The sequence below is a fragment of the Lates calcarifer genome, linkage group LG21, assembly GCF_001640805.2.
Source record: "Lates calcarifer isolate ASB-BC8 linkage group LG21, TLL_Latcal_v3, whole genome shotgun sequence".
Taxonomy (NCBI): domain Eukaryota; kingdom Metazoa; phylum Chordata; class Actinopteri; family Centropomidae; genus Lates; species Lates calcarifer.
In genome coordinates, this window is record NC_066853.1 from 26,221,553 (window position 1) to 26,236,989 (window position 15,437).

The 15,437-nt window shown below is 40.7% G+C and overlaps 1 protein-coding gene across 1 annotated transcript in view; it reads left to right on the forward strand.

The window, feature by feature from the left end:
• The window catches only part of sgsm2 (small G protein signaling modulator 2), an 82,881-nt gene extending 67,538 nt beyond the window's left edge, over positions 1-15,343 (forward strand). The window contains 13 exon segments of the mRNA XM_018701354.2: positions 220-394; positions 1,534-1,598; positions 3,007-3,152; positions 5,176-5,304; positions 5,402-5,584; positions 6,647-6,890; positions 6,893-7,032; positions 7,139-7,263; positions 8,054-8,136; positions 8,510-8,619; positions 9,530-9,626; positions 11,022-11,189; positions 11,470-15,343. Of these exon segments, the coding sequence (XP_018556870.2) occupies positions 220-394; positions 1,534-1,598; positions 3,007-3,152; positions 5,176-5,304; positions 5,402-5,584; positions 6,647-6,890; positions 6,893-7,032; positions 7,139-7,263; positions 8,054-8,136; positions 8,510-8,619; positions 9,530-9,626; positions 11,022-11,189; positions 11,470-11,558 (1,754 nt within the window). The 3' untranslated portion in view covers positions 11,559-15,343.
• Positions 15,344-15,437: the final 94 nt, after the last annotated feature.

The window sequence follows — 15,437 nt, forward strand, 5'->3', positions numbered from 1 at the left end:
TAATGAGGAACAATACATGGAAAGATGTATTTATGGTTGAGCTGAGGGACCTATGTCATAATATGTAAGACATACAGTCAGTCTGAAGTGGATTTAAGTGTAAAAAAGTGGAGAATTTTAAATAGCAAAGAGTTAAATACATTAAAAAACAGCACTATCCATTTTCTCTCACAGCACTGAGACCTCTCTGTCTTCTCACTTTCATTCTCTCTGGTTTAGACCATGGGGAAATGATGGAGATGCAGGGTTTTGGAGGAAGCCCGTCGTCGTGGCAACAGGCTGAAGTAACCACTCATGAGTCACTGTGCCAGTCCTGCTCCACAGCTGGTAGCAACGTGTCATTCAACTACCCGGGTGGCTGTACCTGCATACACGACCCATCAGACATTCACACGTATGCACTGTAAAACTTGAAACCGTCCATTACATGTACTAGTGTGCTACAGTGTGTGTAATTTACCCTAAGCAACAGGTTGTGGTTAGTGCAGTTTGTTATGTGGGAAACATGAAGAGATCAATTTATGATCAAAAGTCTAAGAATTCATACCTGCACTGATCTGAAGTTTCAGTATATGAAACTAAATACTATTTTAGTATCAAACTTAGATTGAATTTAGAACTGAAACAACAATTAATCTGCAGTTATTTCATATTGATCAAATGTTAAAGACATTTTTCAAGAAAACTGAATTTTATGAACCTTTACGTTCTGAGCTGTTGGTGAGACTATTGGCTTTGGGAGGTTGTGTTGGCCACTTTTCAGTGTTTCTGATTTATAGACTAAAAGACTGATCCATTAATTGAGAAAAACAACTGGCAGATTAATTGATTGAATCAAATAATTGTTCATTTTATGAAAGAAAAGAAACAAAATTGATTGTAAATACAGTAGATTCTAGTGTAGAGTTACAATAATACACATTCTTGTAAATAAGCTGTGAGATAATTACTAAATCAACTCACTATCTAGAGCTCACTACTAAAACTTGAGATCTGAACTGATAACAGTACAGCTAACAGTATACAGCTACACTAGACAAGACTACTGTTGTAACATTACTAACATTAGTCAGTAAAAGATTAAAACAGAGGTTGTAGAAAAACATGGCAGTGCTCTGTGGCTGCTCACAGCTGGAGCCAGAAAACTGAACTTTGTCAAAGAGATGAGGAAGTCTTGTTGGAAGTCCTGATGGAAGAGCAAGCAACAACTCCCACAGCTGACTCTAATAGGCTGACACTCCTTTCATTCAAACAAACACAACTCAAAACATAGTTTTCTTTTAGCCTTGATTTGTGAGGTAATGTGGCACCGCCCGGACGCCAAGACACACATTAGAAGCAGCGGCTGAAGCTGTTGAATGTGTTGCCATGACCTCATCTTCTGAAAGAAAAGTTGAGGCTTTTTAAGCCTGAATGATTGTAAAGATTTCATGGAGCCATTGTCTATGTTAGCCAATCCATCCATTAGAAGAATTAGAAGCAGCCATGATGGTGGCTACCATGGTGATAATGAGTGACCTTTTTTTCCATCAGTATTCCTCTCAAGATGCTGTGCCAGAACATGAAGAGGCAGATAGTGTCCAGAGCCTTTTATGGATGTAAGTAAATCATGTTACCTCTGCTCAGTACTCACAAATATAAAGACTGTCATTAACTGTGATATACAACACATTCTAACTACAGAAACCCAATTACCTGCTTACACACAAGCATACTGCTTTCAGTTTTAGTTGGTGTGGTGTATGGTGACAGTTTTCTGCTGGCATTTATGGAATATCATGTAATTTAGCCGATCGATAATTGATAATTGATTATTCATCCATTAAGGGGAACAGTAATCTTTGTAAAAGTATATGCTCGTAGTCAGTACATTGAATTTTCTTTTCAGTTTGCTCTTAAGACAGTGACTTTGTTAAATCTGTAATCATGTGAGAATTATTTTTCTTTAACTTATTTTCATTTGTAACACATGTAAGAAAAGCAATAGAACCATGTGACCTTAATAAATACATGTATATTACAGACATGTATTTTCCCTTAGATAACAGTGATTCACAATGTGTTTGCTTTAGTTTAATGTTCCACCTGCAGCTTATGAAGAATTCACCTTTCAGACAGCAGCAACACTGCGCGGATGGCCTGTAGTTCAGTGCACAATTGATTTTAAAAGCAATCAAAAAGTAATTTAAAGAATAATGTATGCCTCAATGCAGGCACAGCTGCTGCTGGATAGAGTAATAACTGCAAACTGTAATGAAATATCTCTCTGAATAAGTCAAACATGTAATAAAAACTCTAGTTGCTGAGTAACATAATGCACTTACAGTGTTTTTTTTTTTTTCTAATGTTTTAATTACAACATCAGTCTGAACACATTATTGCATTACCCACAGTTTATTTAATAATACACAACTTTGACTCACATTATTTATATACAATACAATTTTGACAACACAAAAATAAAATATTTTTCTAGATGTTTGGGTCATTACGCAGCATAACTAAACCTTCATGTCTGTGTCTGTCAATATTGACTGAATATCATCTGACTGTATGTATCAGGTGCCTGATAACTCCATCCTGCAACAACGTAAATGTCATTCTTAAATCAAGATGATCTTCAAGAAGATTATTGACCAGAAAAAGGGACATTAAAAATAGAGAGAGATTTTAATATACTGGGGAAGTGATGGAGTGAATAGGAGTAGAAAAGTCTCCATGCTATGATTCTGTTTGCACTATTAATGTCTACTCTCTATATATGATGTGTACTGAAAATCCATCAGTCCTGGACGTGGGTTTGTTCCTCTGTTGCTTTTGCTGACCTTCCTTTTCCACCCGTTAAAAGGGTTTTTATCATTCTCTTATACTGAGCATTGAACAATTGCAGTGGAATTGTATGTTTATTTTTTATTCTTTTTAACCTTGCCTTACTGCTGCTTGGTCTCAGCTGTTTATGTGTGTGTGTATGTATGTGTGTGTCCATCTGTGTCATCTGTCCATCAGGGCTAGCCTACTGTCGACACCTGTCCACTGTGCGAACCCACCTGTCAGCTCTGGTCAACCACAACATCGTTCCTCCAGACAGACCCTGCGAGGCGTCCGGGGGCCTCAGCAAAGAGGTGTGGAGCAAGTACCAGAAAGACTGCAAGGTGGGTACAGACAGGACATTACATTACATATGGGACCATGATGGTAAGCTGCCGGAATAACAAACCAAAAATGATTATCTTCCTCTGCCACACTCTCCACCTCTCACAGGTAAATTCAGAGACCAGACCAGTGTTTAGGCTGAACTTTTTGTTTTGGCCTTTAATGTTCCAGAATTCCAGGTAGAACAACTACCAGACGTATGTTTTAAATAGCCACATAATAGTCTACATTCAAAGAACTACGAATGTCAATAAATGAACATCATGATCCAGTAAATATACTATATTACTAAGGTGTCAGCACGACTGAACTCCCTGTGTCGTCTGTCAGAGTTGAGCTAATATGAGGAGTCGAGCCGAGTTATTGTCGAAACAGTGGAGGCAAAACCAAACTTTCACAAAAGATAAGTTTATATTTAAAAAGGATAACTCTGTTTTTTTGTTTTTTTTTTGTGTGTTTTTTATCTGGGCCTTATTTTCCCATGTTTCCCCTTTTTGGGGGGGTGTGAATGATTAATAGAGAAAAAAGTGTTTGGGCAAGAGCAGTGTACCTGGACATCACAAACACCTGCTGTGATGTAAACTGCACATTTGTCCACGCCATAGTATGTGGACACTAAAGTGTTTGTTTATGTCACTGACAGGCTCAGATTGTTATTACAAGTGTCTGACAGTGACTGTTATTTTGTCATATTCTCTCCACCCCACTTCACTTTTAAGATAATGTCAGGTATTATGTGTATGTGTAAGTCTGATATATCTCGTTCACCTGTGCCACTGTCATCCAGAAATGATTAAAAACACATTAATGAGCCACTAATGTCAATTAATCAAAAAAAAAAGCCTCTAACAGAAAACTACAATGATCAGCTGTTTAAACAAGTTACTGAACTAAACTGAGTATTTGTCATCATTTTTAATCAGTAGGAGCCAATGGGAAGGAAGCTGGTGTTTCTCTAATTTATGCACCCCTCCTCAATCAGAGGTGTTATTGTGAGTTATTCAGCCTTTGCTGAATAGCCATTAAGCAGTGAGAAACCTCTGACAGACCATCTGCATATGTTTCATTTTTTCCTTCATTAATACTGATGCCTTATGTAAGCAGCATTTAGTCTTTCTGTTGGTTGAGGTGGTACTTGACCAACTTCTGGATATTGTTGGTGATGTTAATGTATAACATTTTGCCATATTTTGTGACTTGATCATACAGTTTGTATGTTAAAAAGTATAAATACAAAATACAATACATCCCTCTGGAATGTGGAGCAGTATACTTCATCACAGTAGTATGTATTCCAGTACTTTCCATCACTATGAGCCATGTGATACTGTAAAAAACACACACCCAAAAACACACACCCAAAAACAAAGTGTTTTGTCCTTTATAGGTCTTGCTCTTAGTTTGAATAAATATGTTGTTATTCTTCCCTGTTGTTGCTTTAAAAGTCAGTGGGAGAGTGGTGACTGTCAGTGCCCTTAATAAACTCTGCTCTACAATAACTGAGCTTCACTCAACTCATAGTCAAATGTGTTTCTCTTATTGTGTCCTCCCCTCATATACTGTATAGATTACCCTCCGTTGATGTAGCTGTATATTAAATGTAAGTCAGAGATCATGTAATTCTCCTACAGTCTCCACCCCTCTCCCCTCTCTCTTCACCCTAATGAAAATTTAATGAGTTTGAGTGAAATGAAGTCTCATTAAGGAGTGCAGTATGATACCATCGCAGCTATTAAAGCAGCCACTGCGATCATTCATCAACTCCAACAAAGTCATCATTACTAATTTACACTCTATTCATATCTGCGTCCTTTATCTTCTGTACTTATCCAAGTCTTCCTCTGCATGGATCACAATCACTCTTTTGTCTCCGTCCATTATTGATGCACTTCCTCTTCTTGTTCCACTCACACTCACACCAAGCTTCGTCTTCCTGTCATTTTTCCCCTCCTGTTGGTTTATATTCTTATTATCCTCTCTCTCTCTCTCTCTCTCTCTCTGTGTGTGTGTGTGTGTGTGTAGAACTATAAGGAGCTGGAGCTGCTGAGGCTGGTTTATTATGGTGGAGTGCAACATGACATCAGGAAGGAGGTCTGGCCTTTTCTGCTGGGACACTACAAATTCGGCATGGGCAAGAAGGATATGGGCCAGGTACAGCACGCACACACACACACACACACACATACATATTTAATTTGTCTCTTAGCTGGGAGAGCATTGTGTGATAGTATTTTTTTCTCCCGTAAAGATTGATGCAAAGATCAGTGAGCGCTACCAGCAGGTGATGCGGGAGTGGAAGGCCTGTGAGGTGATTGTTAAGCAGAGGGAGAAGGAGATGCAGTCGGCCATCTTTGCCAAGCTCTCCTCAGGCAGCAGCATCGACAGTCACGTCCTGCGACTGGTTCACAGAGACTCCACACTCAGCAACGAGGTGAAGAAACTCAATACAATATGATATTCAACATCCAACACAGATCAGGAAGATACATCTGTCTCCTTATTAGACTGACTGAATATGAGTAAATACTATACTATACTATATGATAGTAGTACAGATAAACAGTTCAGTAGAACTTCACAATTAACATACAAATATGTTAATTTTACATCGTCATCAAGTGTTTCAGAGCAGCTTTTCTGTAGCTGTGCTCTAGTTCTAAACTGTACACTTATTCTAAGCAGGTTTTACACACAATGTGTGTTTCATAGTGTGAATAAAAATTCTGCACAGCAACATCAACCCGAGACGCAAATTAAAAATGAAACTAAGCAGCAAACATACAACATCAAACTGTGATTTTAGTAGTGTTTTCTGCTCATTTTTTTTTAAAGAGAGTGTTCAAAATTCCAGGACACTGGGTGTGCTTTGTATAAGTTCATTTTCATGAACAATAAGATTTTTAAAAATCTATCCCAGCCTCACAAGTGGGAGGCTGTGGCTCAGGAGGTAGAGCGGTCACCCACCAATCAGAAGGTGGGCGGTTCGATCCCTGTCTCCTCCAGGCCGCGTGCCGAAGTATCCTTGGCCAAGATACTGAACCCTGATTTGCCCTCAGTGTGTGTCATCATGTGAATGTGTGTGAATGTGTTAGGAAGCACTTTGTATGTTTAGAACAAGTGCTGTATGAATGTGTGTGTGGGTGAATGTGACCTGTAGTGTGAAAAGTGCTTTGAGTGGTTGATATGACTAGAAAAGTGTTATATAAGAGCAGTTCATTTACAAGTAATTCATTAAGTTTAAACATACAGTTGGAAAAGACAAATTCAATGAGAGAACAATGGTTATATTGATGAAATCGTATTTAAGATGCTGTGTGCTTTCTTCAGTAGTTTTATGGGAACTGTATCCTGAGTTTATATGAACCTTGTTTCCGTCCAGGTGGATAATCCTGCTTAATATCATTCTCATCATTAGATGTTATTACAGTTTATAACTGAGAGATAAACCAAATATTTAACAATGGTCCCAAAACCTGCATCACTGCATCTTCAGGTGTTCATGTCGGTGGATGAGCCGGACCCAGGGAGCCAGGAGACCCCCAGTGGAGAGGACAGCACTCCCACCATGACCACCTTGGTGCCTCCTGCTGCCCTCCCCCCAGAGGAGCGTCCTCTGGTGGAGTTTGACTCCCCCGACTCTGGTCTGCCCTCCTCCAGAAACTACTCAGTGACCTCTGCTCATTCCCAGATCCTGTCGAGCATAGATGATGGTCAGAGCACGGAGGAAGAAGGGGGGGCGGGGAGGAGGGCAGGACCCCAGGTGTGCTGGGGGGTCGTCAGGACTCTCTGACGGAGGACAGGCTGTGTAGTCAGCTGGACAAACTGGTGACCAATGGAGCATCTGCTGAGGGGATATCTCCATCACTCTCCTCATATACAGTATGTACAATATGTTGACGTGTCTGGTTACACGTCTGTTTATTTCACTTTCACACTCACTGACTCAGTTACTCACTGATGTTGACAGCAATGTTTCTTTGAACAGATTGAGCTGTTGGACACAGTCGCCCTGAACCTCCACAGGATAGACAAAGATGTGCAACGCTGCGACCGAAACTATTATTACTTCACCACAGCCAACCTGGAGAAACTACGCAACATCATGTGCAGGCATGTCGAAAAACTATTCAGATCCTTCATTTAATGCCGCTACATTCAATTTTTTAAATTAACAATGGACCAAATGACTATGTGCAACTTGAAAGATGTCACACACAAACTATACTGTTCTGGTTCACTCTCATCAACGTCATTCTCAGCAGCAGCAACAGGCATATTCAGCAAAAAATACTGAGCCCAGCACAGAACAGCAGAAAGACACAGTCAGAGACTAACACTGGAACATTTAGCAGCTGACAGATATTTGCCCCAGATATTTGGTAGAGACCAAAAGGAGAGTGAATATTGGACTTATGTCACCAGGCAGCCAGAAACATGACTCTATAGTCACCACATTAACTCCAAAGGTGATAGCATGTTGTATCATCAGTAAAATGTGTTCGAAATGATTATTAATACTGATGTATTCATGTTTAAGTAGCTGGCCACGGTGGAGCTAAGTTCAAATACTTTATATAACAAGAAGTAGTAGTTTATCTCTAACAATGTATTGTGTCTTTAGTGTTTCCAGTGTTTATATGTGAAAAGTGAATCAGCAAAATAACTAATAACTAGAGATGTCATTTTTAATGTACAGAATATAGTGGAGTATTAAGCAGAATAAATGGAAACAAATGAAGGTCAGGTATCTTAAAAATTGCACTTATATAATGCAATACAGTAATTAAACATACTTAGGTCCATTCTACCAGTGGAGGATTCAGGTAACATGCACAGTCTTTTGAGTTGAATGTGATGTGTTTTCTCTCTGATCAGCTGTTTGTCTTATTCTCACCTGCAGTTATGTGTGGGAACATTTAGAGATGGGCTATGTTCAGGGCATGTGTGACCTGCTCGCTCCACTCATGGTCATCCTGGATGATGGTGAGAAGAAAAAAATCATCATATGCTATAGATCTCCTGACTGTAATTACTGTAAATAATTCAGAAACAGTACAGTCCCATTAGCAGTTACACAATTGAAGTCTCAATTTAGAAAAACAGACAAAGCCCTTCACACATGAAATACATCCAGCAATCAAACATGTGTATAGAGGCCAGTTTCACAGAGGCGAACAGTCGGATGAAGTAGATTTCTTTCAGAATTATACTGATTTACATACAACTGTGTGTTTTTAAAGTTATGTCACCCCAAACTCTGTCTATACAGCAACTGTCACAACAATTAGACACCATTCACAGCATTGTCTTGGCTGCTCTGTGTTAATTTGTGTGTTTGTGTGTGTGTGTGTGTCAGAGTGCCTGGCATACAGTTGTTTCACTCAGCTAATGAAGAGGATGAGTCAGAACTTCCCTAATGGTGGAGCCATGGACACACACTTTGCCAACATGAGGTCACTGATTCAGGTGATAACTCTTTCTGTGTGTGTGTGTGTGTGTGTGTGAGAGAGAGAGAGAGAGAGAGAGACAGAGAGATTATTTAATGTGTGTAGAAATGAACTTGCTGTGGATTTGGATCAGTGTGCTGCTCCTGGACTCTCCCTCCTGATTGAGAGGTGAAGTCTCTGTTTTATGCTGATGACCTTGTTCTACAGAAACAGATGGACATAGTAGCAACATACTGCCAGAAAACTAATGTCATCATATTTCAGGAAAACAAATCCAGCCTATATAATCAAATGACTGAACACAGTATGAGCTCTACCTACCTTGGTATAATCATAACAGCATGAGGAGGTTTCAACAGCTGTTGGGTTAAACATCCAACAGAATCTCTATGTACAGAATTCTGCAGATACATTTACACAACAAAGAAAAACACTAACAAATGCCTGATACCAACTAATAATTAACATTCCATTTTTAAGCACCTTAAATCCCATCCCCCACACACTCTCTGTTCCAAAGCTGTCAAAATCCAGGAGCTGAGCCCAGAGAAGAGTCCTTAATGTCAGCTGGTCCTGAGACCTTTCTAAAACACATTGTGGCTAGTCCCACAACAACAGTGCTTTCAAGCACTATCCAGAGAAAACCAGGCTCAGTGACCACAAACTGGCAATCGAACAAGGAGGACAGAAAAAATCATGGCAATCCAAACATAACATGTGGTCACTGTTACAGAGGTGAGGTTGAGACAGAGATGCACTTCCTTCTAAAATGAAATAAGAAGCAATTGCTTTAACAGATTCAATTCATTAATTCCAGATGTCAGTTAGCTAAATCCATCCATCCATTATCTATACCACTTTGATATCAACAAAGAACCTTTGAATCCTAAAACCCACAGACGTTCTTTCTGCTCTCTCTCTCTGGTCAGATCCTGGACTCGGAGCTCTTTGAGCTGATGCAGCAGAATGGAGATTACACTCACTTCTACTTCTGTTACCGCTGGTTCCTGCTGGACTTCAAGAGAGGTGAACTACCAGTCCTTTACTCTCACTGACCTGTTTTCTCTAGCTCATTGATTTGTCTGCATTGAGTCATATTGAGTGCCTGGTAGCAGAATGATTCCTGGTCACACTCACACAGTTAGCAGTGTTTGCAGTTTGACAGTCCTAATGGTTGGTTGAGGATACAGCTGAGGTGGACAGCATACACCTCTAGCATGCTATTTTGTTCAGGCGAAGCTCTGTCATCATTACCCTTTCAACATACAGAGTATGTCAACCATCATGATGTCTACCATTCCATAGCTTCCAACAGAGGTGACAACATGTTAACATAGCATTTCGTTGTGTTTAAGTAACAGTACATTCTTTCATCAGTGCTGATGACAAAATAGATTCAACACCTGTGTCACATGACCTTTCATCTGTAATGATTCTTTTACTCTTAGCTGTAGTACACTCGGGGCGGCACAGTGGTGCAGTGGTTAGCACTGTTGACTCACAGCAAGAAGGTTCCTGGGGCTTTTCTGTGTGGGGTTGCATGTTCTCCCTGTGCCTGCGTGGGTTCTCTCCAGGTTCTCTGGTTTCCTCCCACAGTCCAAAGACATGCAGCTTCGGTTAATTGATAACTCTAAATTTCCCACAGGTGTAACTGTGAGTGTGAATGGTCATTTGTCTGTATATGTTGGCCCGGTGATGGACTGGCGATCCGTACAGGGTGTACCCCACTGGAGCCTATCCCAGCTGTCATTAGGGGTGTAATGGATGCATTACACTAAAAAAATTACCATAATAATAAGTTACCATAATATATCAACCCCAGTAACATGTTCCAGCTTTTCACAAACACTGATTGAAGCTGGTCAGGAGGGGGCAGACTTAGTTTAAATTACTGAACACATCTTTGTCTGTGTTTCATCCCTCCATCCACCTAAAATGGAACTTTTCCAAAACAGCCTCCAGAGTAAATAAATCCGAAAACACCTGCTTTGTGTTTCAGTGTGTGTAAGGTAAAGACAGCTTCTGTAAAATGATGACAGTAACCAGAGGTCAGGGGCTGTGTGCTGCAGTGCAGTAAAGTGAAGAAGATGACTCTCATTCAACTCCAGCTCTGTGATTTCTCATTTCACGATGTTCCCACCCTGAAGTAACAGCTGACTAAATCATAATAACAAAGTTCAGTTGTGTTATGTGCCAAGTGAGCAGAGCAGAGAGAGGGAGAGTTTCACCTGTTGTGGTGATGTTGTTCAGGTGTTTCACTGTCGACAAACGACTCTACAAAAATGATCAGGAAACACTAGGTGCAAATCATTTTCACTCAAAAACATTGGTTGTTTGTTTAGACGGCTTAATGTAGATGTAGTGTTAGTGTCTCCAAAAATACTAACTATGAAAATGTGTTGTGTGTGTGTGTGTGTGCAGAGCTCCTGTACGAGGATGTGTTTGCGGTGTGGGAGGTGATCTGGGTGGCTCCCAGGATTTCCTCGCAGCACTTTGTCCTCTTCCTGGCCTTGGCCCTGGTCACAGTTTACCGTGACATCATCATGGATAACAACATGGACTTCACCGACATTATCAAGTTCTTCAATGGTAAGACACATGTACATACACACTGATCAGTCACAACAGGGTCACATAATGGATAAATGGTTGAAATGTGCTAAAACTTGACCAAACCTGATAGCTTGAGGTGCTGATGACAACGTATGTGAGTGGGTGAACAGCCTGTGGTCATGGAAGAGACCTGTGTGATTGTAGTTCAGGATTAAAGTTGTTCTTTGCATGGGTTGTGTGTGAGTGTAGTATCATTCTCTCTCCACGCAGACTGTGTGTTTATCTGTAGCTGCCTCTCTAACTGTCTGATCCACAGAGATGGCCGAGCGCCACGATGTCCAACATATCTTGAAGATAGCTCGTGAGCTGGTGCACAAAGTTCAGTCTCTGATGGACAACAAGTGACTGAAGAGCAGGAGGAGGAGGAATGAGAGGATGCAGAGGGAGAGGATGTCTAACCCTACAGGACACACAGCTCCTCCTCTCCTCCGTCAGAGAGACAGAGTGTTTCCAGACCTCCACCTATCCAGAGCAGGTCCAGAGGGTGAAGGTCTCCTCCCTGCCCAGACGAAGGCCCTGGGAGTGGGACGGGAGTGCTGCTGAAGCGGCCTGGCTCTGGAGCACGGCCTACATCTGTTTACATTTACCTTCACATGGAATGCTCATGGTGTCTGTTCAGACATGTGGATTTGTCTGCATGCTTGTAAGTTTGATCACACTGTGAACGCATTCTTGAGTCTCCCCAGTCCTGCAGAGCTTGTGTGCGTGCATGAACACACACACACATACACACACTCCATATTGGCTCAATCAGTGCTCCAGTTTCTAGGATCTCGCCCTCTTCTTCGACTCTGAAACAGAACATGTTGGAAGCCTGTTGGGAAGGCTGAAGTGTTCTCAGTGTTTGACAGATGTGCTCCTCCTCCATGTAATGCCAGAAGAGGTCGTTAGAGTGCAGAATTTACACACAACACGTCAGAGGAGCAGAAGACTTAGCCACGAAGAAGTTTCCATTAGTGACCAAATGGACTGTGCCAACTATCTTTTCATGAGTGTTTTCTACAACTAGCATGCGTGTTTTTACACCCACCACCCCTCCACCCCCACCCCACCCCCCCTTCCTTTTTTCTTTTAGTCCAGGAGTTTATTCTTACACAAATGTTGCCTTTATCAGTAACAGCCCAAGGTACTTAGTTGCACTTTTTGTGAGGGTTTCCTTCATGGTGCCTGTGAAGGCCTCACCGCAGTCAGAGTGGGGGGGAGGGGGCCTGAGGTGCCACAAGAGGCCAAACTGTTGAGAAACTCAGGATGAATTGCAGCCAACTTTTCTGAGCGTGTCAGTTCAGTGGTTAAAGCATGTTGGATCTTCGTTCCGAGACAGACAGAAAATAACAGCACAGCACAATAGTAAGGACAAAAGCACACAGGCCCTCCTTTTCACTTTATGCTGTGATTACACACACATATTACACACTGAGCCAAAATAAATTCAAATGGAATAAGGGATTACAAAAACATAAGGATTTAGTGTTCACCTTCACAGAGACATAATGTGGTGTACAGAAGCAGCATTTAGACTAAATTAGAGAGTTGTAGAGTTGTAGTGGATAGCCAAACATTTATTAGATGTTTCAAGTTGAACTGGGGGCTAATTTGGATTCATGACCTCAGACCTTAATATTGTTTTCATTTTTTAGAGGACAAGGTGCCACTAAACACAGAGACTGATGGACATGTTTGTAAAGATGTGTTCAAGCAGAGTGATTGTATTTATCAACGTCTACAGGAGAATATGGCTAGAATTATTCTGTATTTTTCTTACTGTCAATAGATCCCATGAAAAGACCAAAATCAACCGTCTAACTTCTGGATTCTGTCTGCGACTCTCAGCCCACTGAGGACACAAATCTTCAAAATGGATTTTAAATATGTATGTTTCTTTCTTTTAAAGACTCGTTAATTTCTTAAATCAATAGGGCACTGTTGTTTTTAGCATACCTTACACAGACTAGAGTGTATAGTACATTTGTTGGAGACTGTTTTCAGAAGCAGATTAGTACATGTTGGTGTTATAGTGAGTATTTACAGCAGCAGGGTTGAAGGTTTTCCCCTGATTTGACCTGTTGCTGCCCTTTTCCCAGAATGTCTGGCATTTCTTGTCATGAATGAAGCTAGATTTTGAAAACAGACTGTACTAATTAATCAGAAAGTGACATTCATGACACTATTCTTTCATAATGTGGTAATAGTGAAAAAGTTCTTCTTTGATCCTCTGTTTATCACTTTCATGTTCAGGTGGTTATATAGTTGACCTGAGATTATTATGGCCTCAGAGGCAGGGAAGGAATATCCATGCTGTTGCAGTGGTTTGAGGTATGGGATTTTATGGGATATTGTTATCACTGTAAATGCCCCACTGCTCTGATTGAGGCTGGAGGTTTGCATATCTGAAGCTACTTGACAAACCACCAGCAGAGTTTTCATTTACCGATCGGATTAAGTGAATGGAACAGATTGCACAATCAACAGAAATGCTTTACCACAAAGCTGAACAATAGAATACCACTTTCAAATGCCATTCAAGTTTAAACTATATTTTATCTACAACATGTTTTTGGAAGCATTAATGAGGTTAAGAGAAGGCTTCTTGTTTCAGTACATACTGTATAGTAGCCTCTGCTGTCTGAATGAACAGGTTCTCAGGATTCTGCAGGACCAGGAACAGAATCTCAAGTCCTAGTAATTAAACATAAGCAGGACAGTATGGGACTGAGTCAAAATAATCTACAGTGTGTGTGTTCACAGTAATGAAGGATCACGTCACAGAGTGCAACAGAGTGACTCGATGATGTGTTCGTAATAGATTTTGGACAACAGTGGCACAGAGGAATAAGATATATCTGGCTTTTGGTGCACACACAATTGTCAGTTGGATACATTCAGTGTTGGTTTGGGTCTTTTCATGGTGCATTGACCATAAGAGAAATTGCCAGCTCTGTCCTTTAAATGAATTCATGTTTTTTCAGTGGAACTGGAGTCAAACATGCTCACTGATCTGAAGGCACAATGAAAACTGTTGAGCTTCTTGTTGCTTTCAGCAGTGCTGTCAGGAAAAGTGGTTGCAGTCGTCCATGTGGAACCTGATTCTTCTCCTGCCTCAAGTCCAGAGAATAAGACAGACTTGAACTGTGTTGGTCTAAATAACAGATCTGTGGTCACAGGTTACAAAAAAACCTGACACAAAGCTGCTTTTAATGCCAAACTTTGTCTAGTGTTCAGTGAATCAGTATTAGGTTGGTTTTGGCTTTACAGTCACAGCACAGAGTACATTCATGTTTCTATCTGAAGGGAATCTGAGACATTTTTGATACTGTTTCCTATCCCCTCATCAGTGTGACCCTTTATCTCCACCCTCCTCACCTCTTTAAAATGTCCAACACGGCTGCATATGATTGGTCATCCAGCATGGACCTGCACCTGTGATTCAAGTGCCAAGAGTCTTCCCCAATCCTGAAGTGTACTGTAGTCATCTGGCTCTCTGATTCGCTAGTTTGATCCCAGGAATGGGCAGTGGTGTGGATGTACCTTGCTACGGACTCTCCCCCTACTCCACCCTGCCGTTGCCACAGCAATGGAGTAGGGTTGGTGGGGGAAACCTGGGCCCATAGCAGAGCTTTTTCTTCCTATCAGGACATTGTGTACCAAAGCCTTGAAACAGCCCCCTCTGTGGCATGACGACAATGTGCAATTTCATACTGCATCTTGAAGACTGACTGTTTACTATGTGTGTAAAATATTTTTGAAAACGGTGATCTTGGATTCTTTGACTACTGTGCAATTTCTGTCGTTTGAGAAAACCCATCAAAGTCTATATTGCTGTAAATATGAACCGAAAACCCAATATTTCTATGAAGACAGTCAAACATATATATAACTTATTTTGAGATCTATTTTTTATGTTGGTTTTAGCAGCACTAGTCAGAGGTGTGTACTGTGCAGAAATGCAGAATGTGTGCAGACTATGTTACACGTTGACTGTTAAGTGTTCTTTCTCAATGTTGTGCACTGACTTCAAGATTTCAAATTCTATTTATTTAGAGAGCCAGTGATTGCATTGCTGAATATGTACTGGTAAGGATGTATCATTTGCCTTGAATGTAATGTATTATTAAATAAGGGGTTGTTCATTAGTGTGCTGCTCTCTTTCCTTTTGACACTAGAGGGAGGAAGATACTCTGTGACTTTTAATTAGTTAGTTTAGTTTAATTAGTTAGTTTTAGGCAC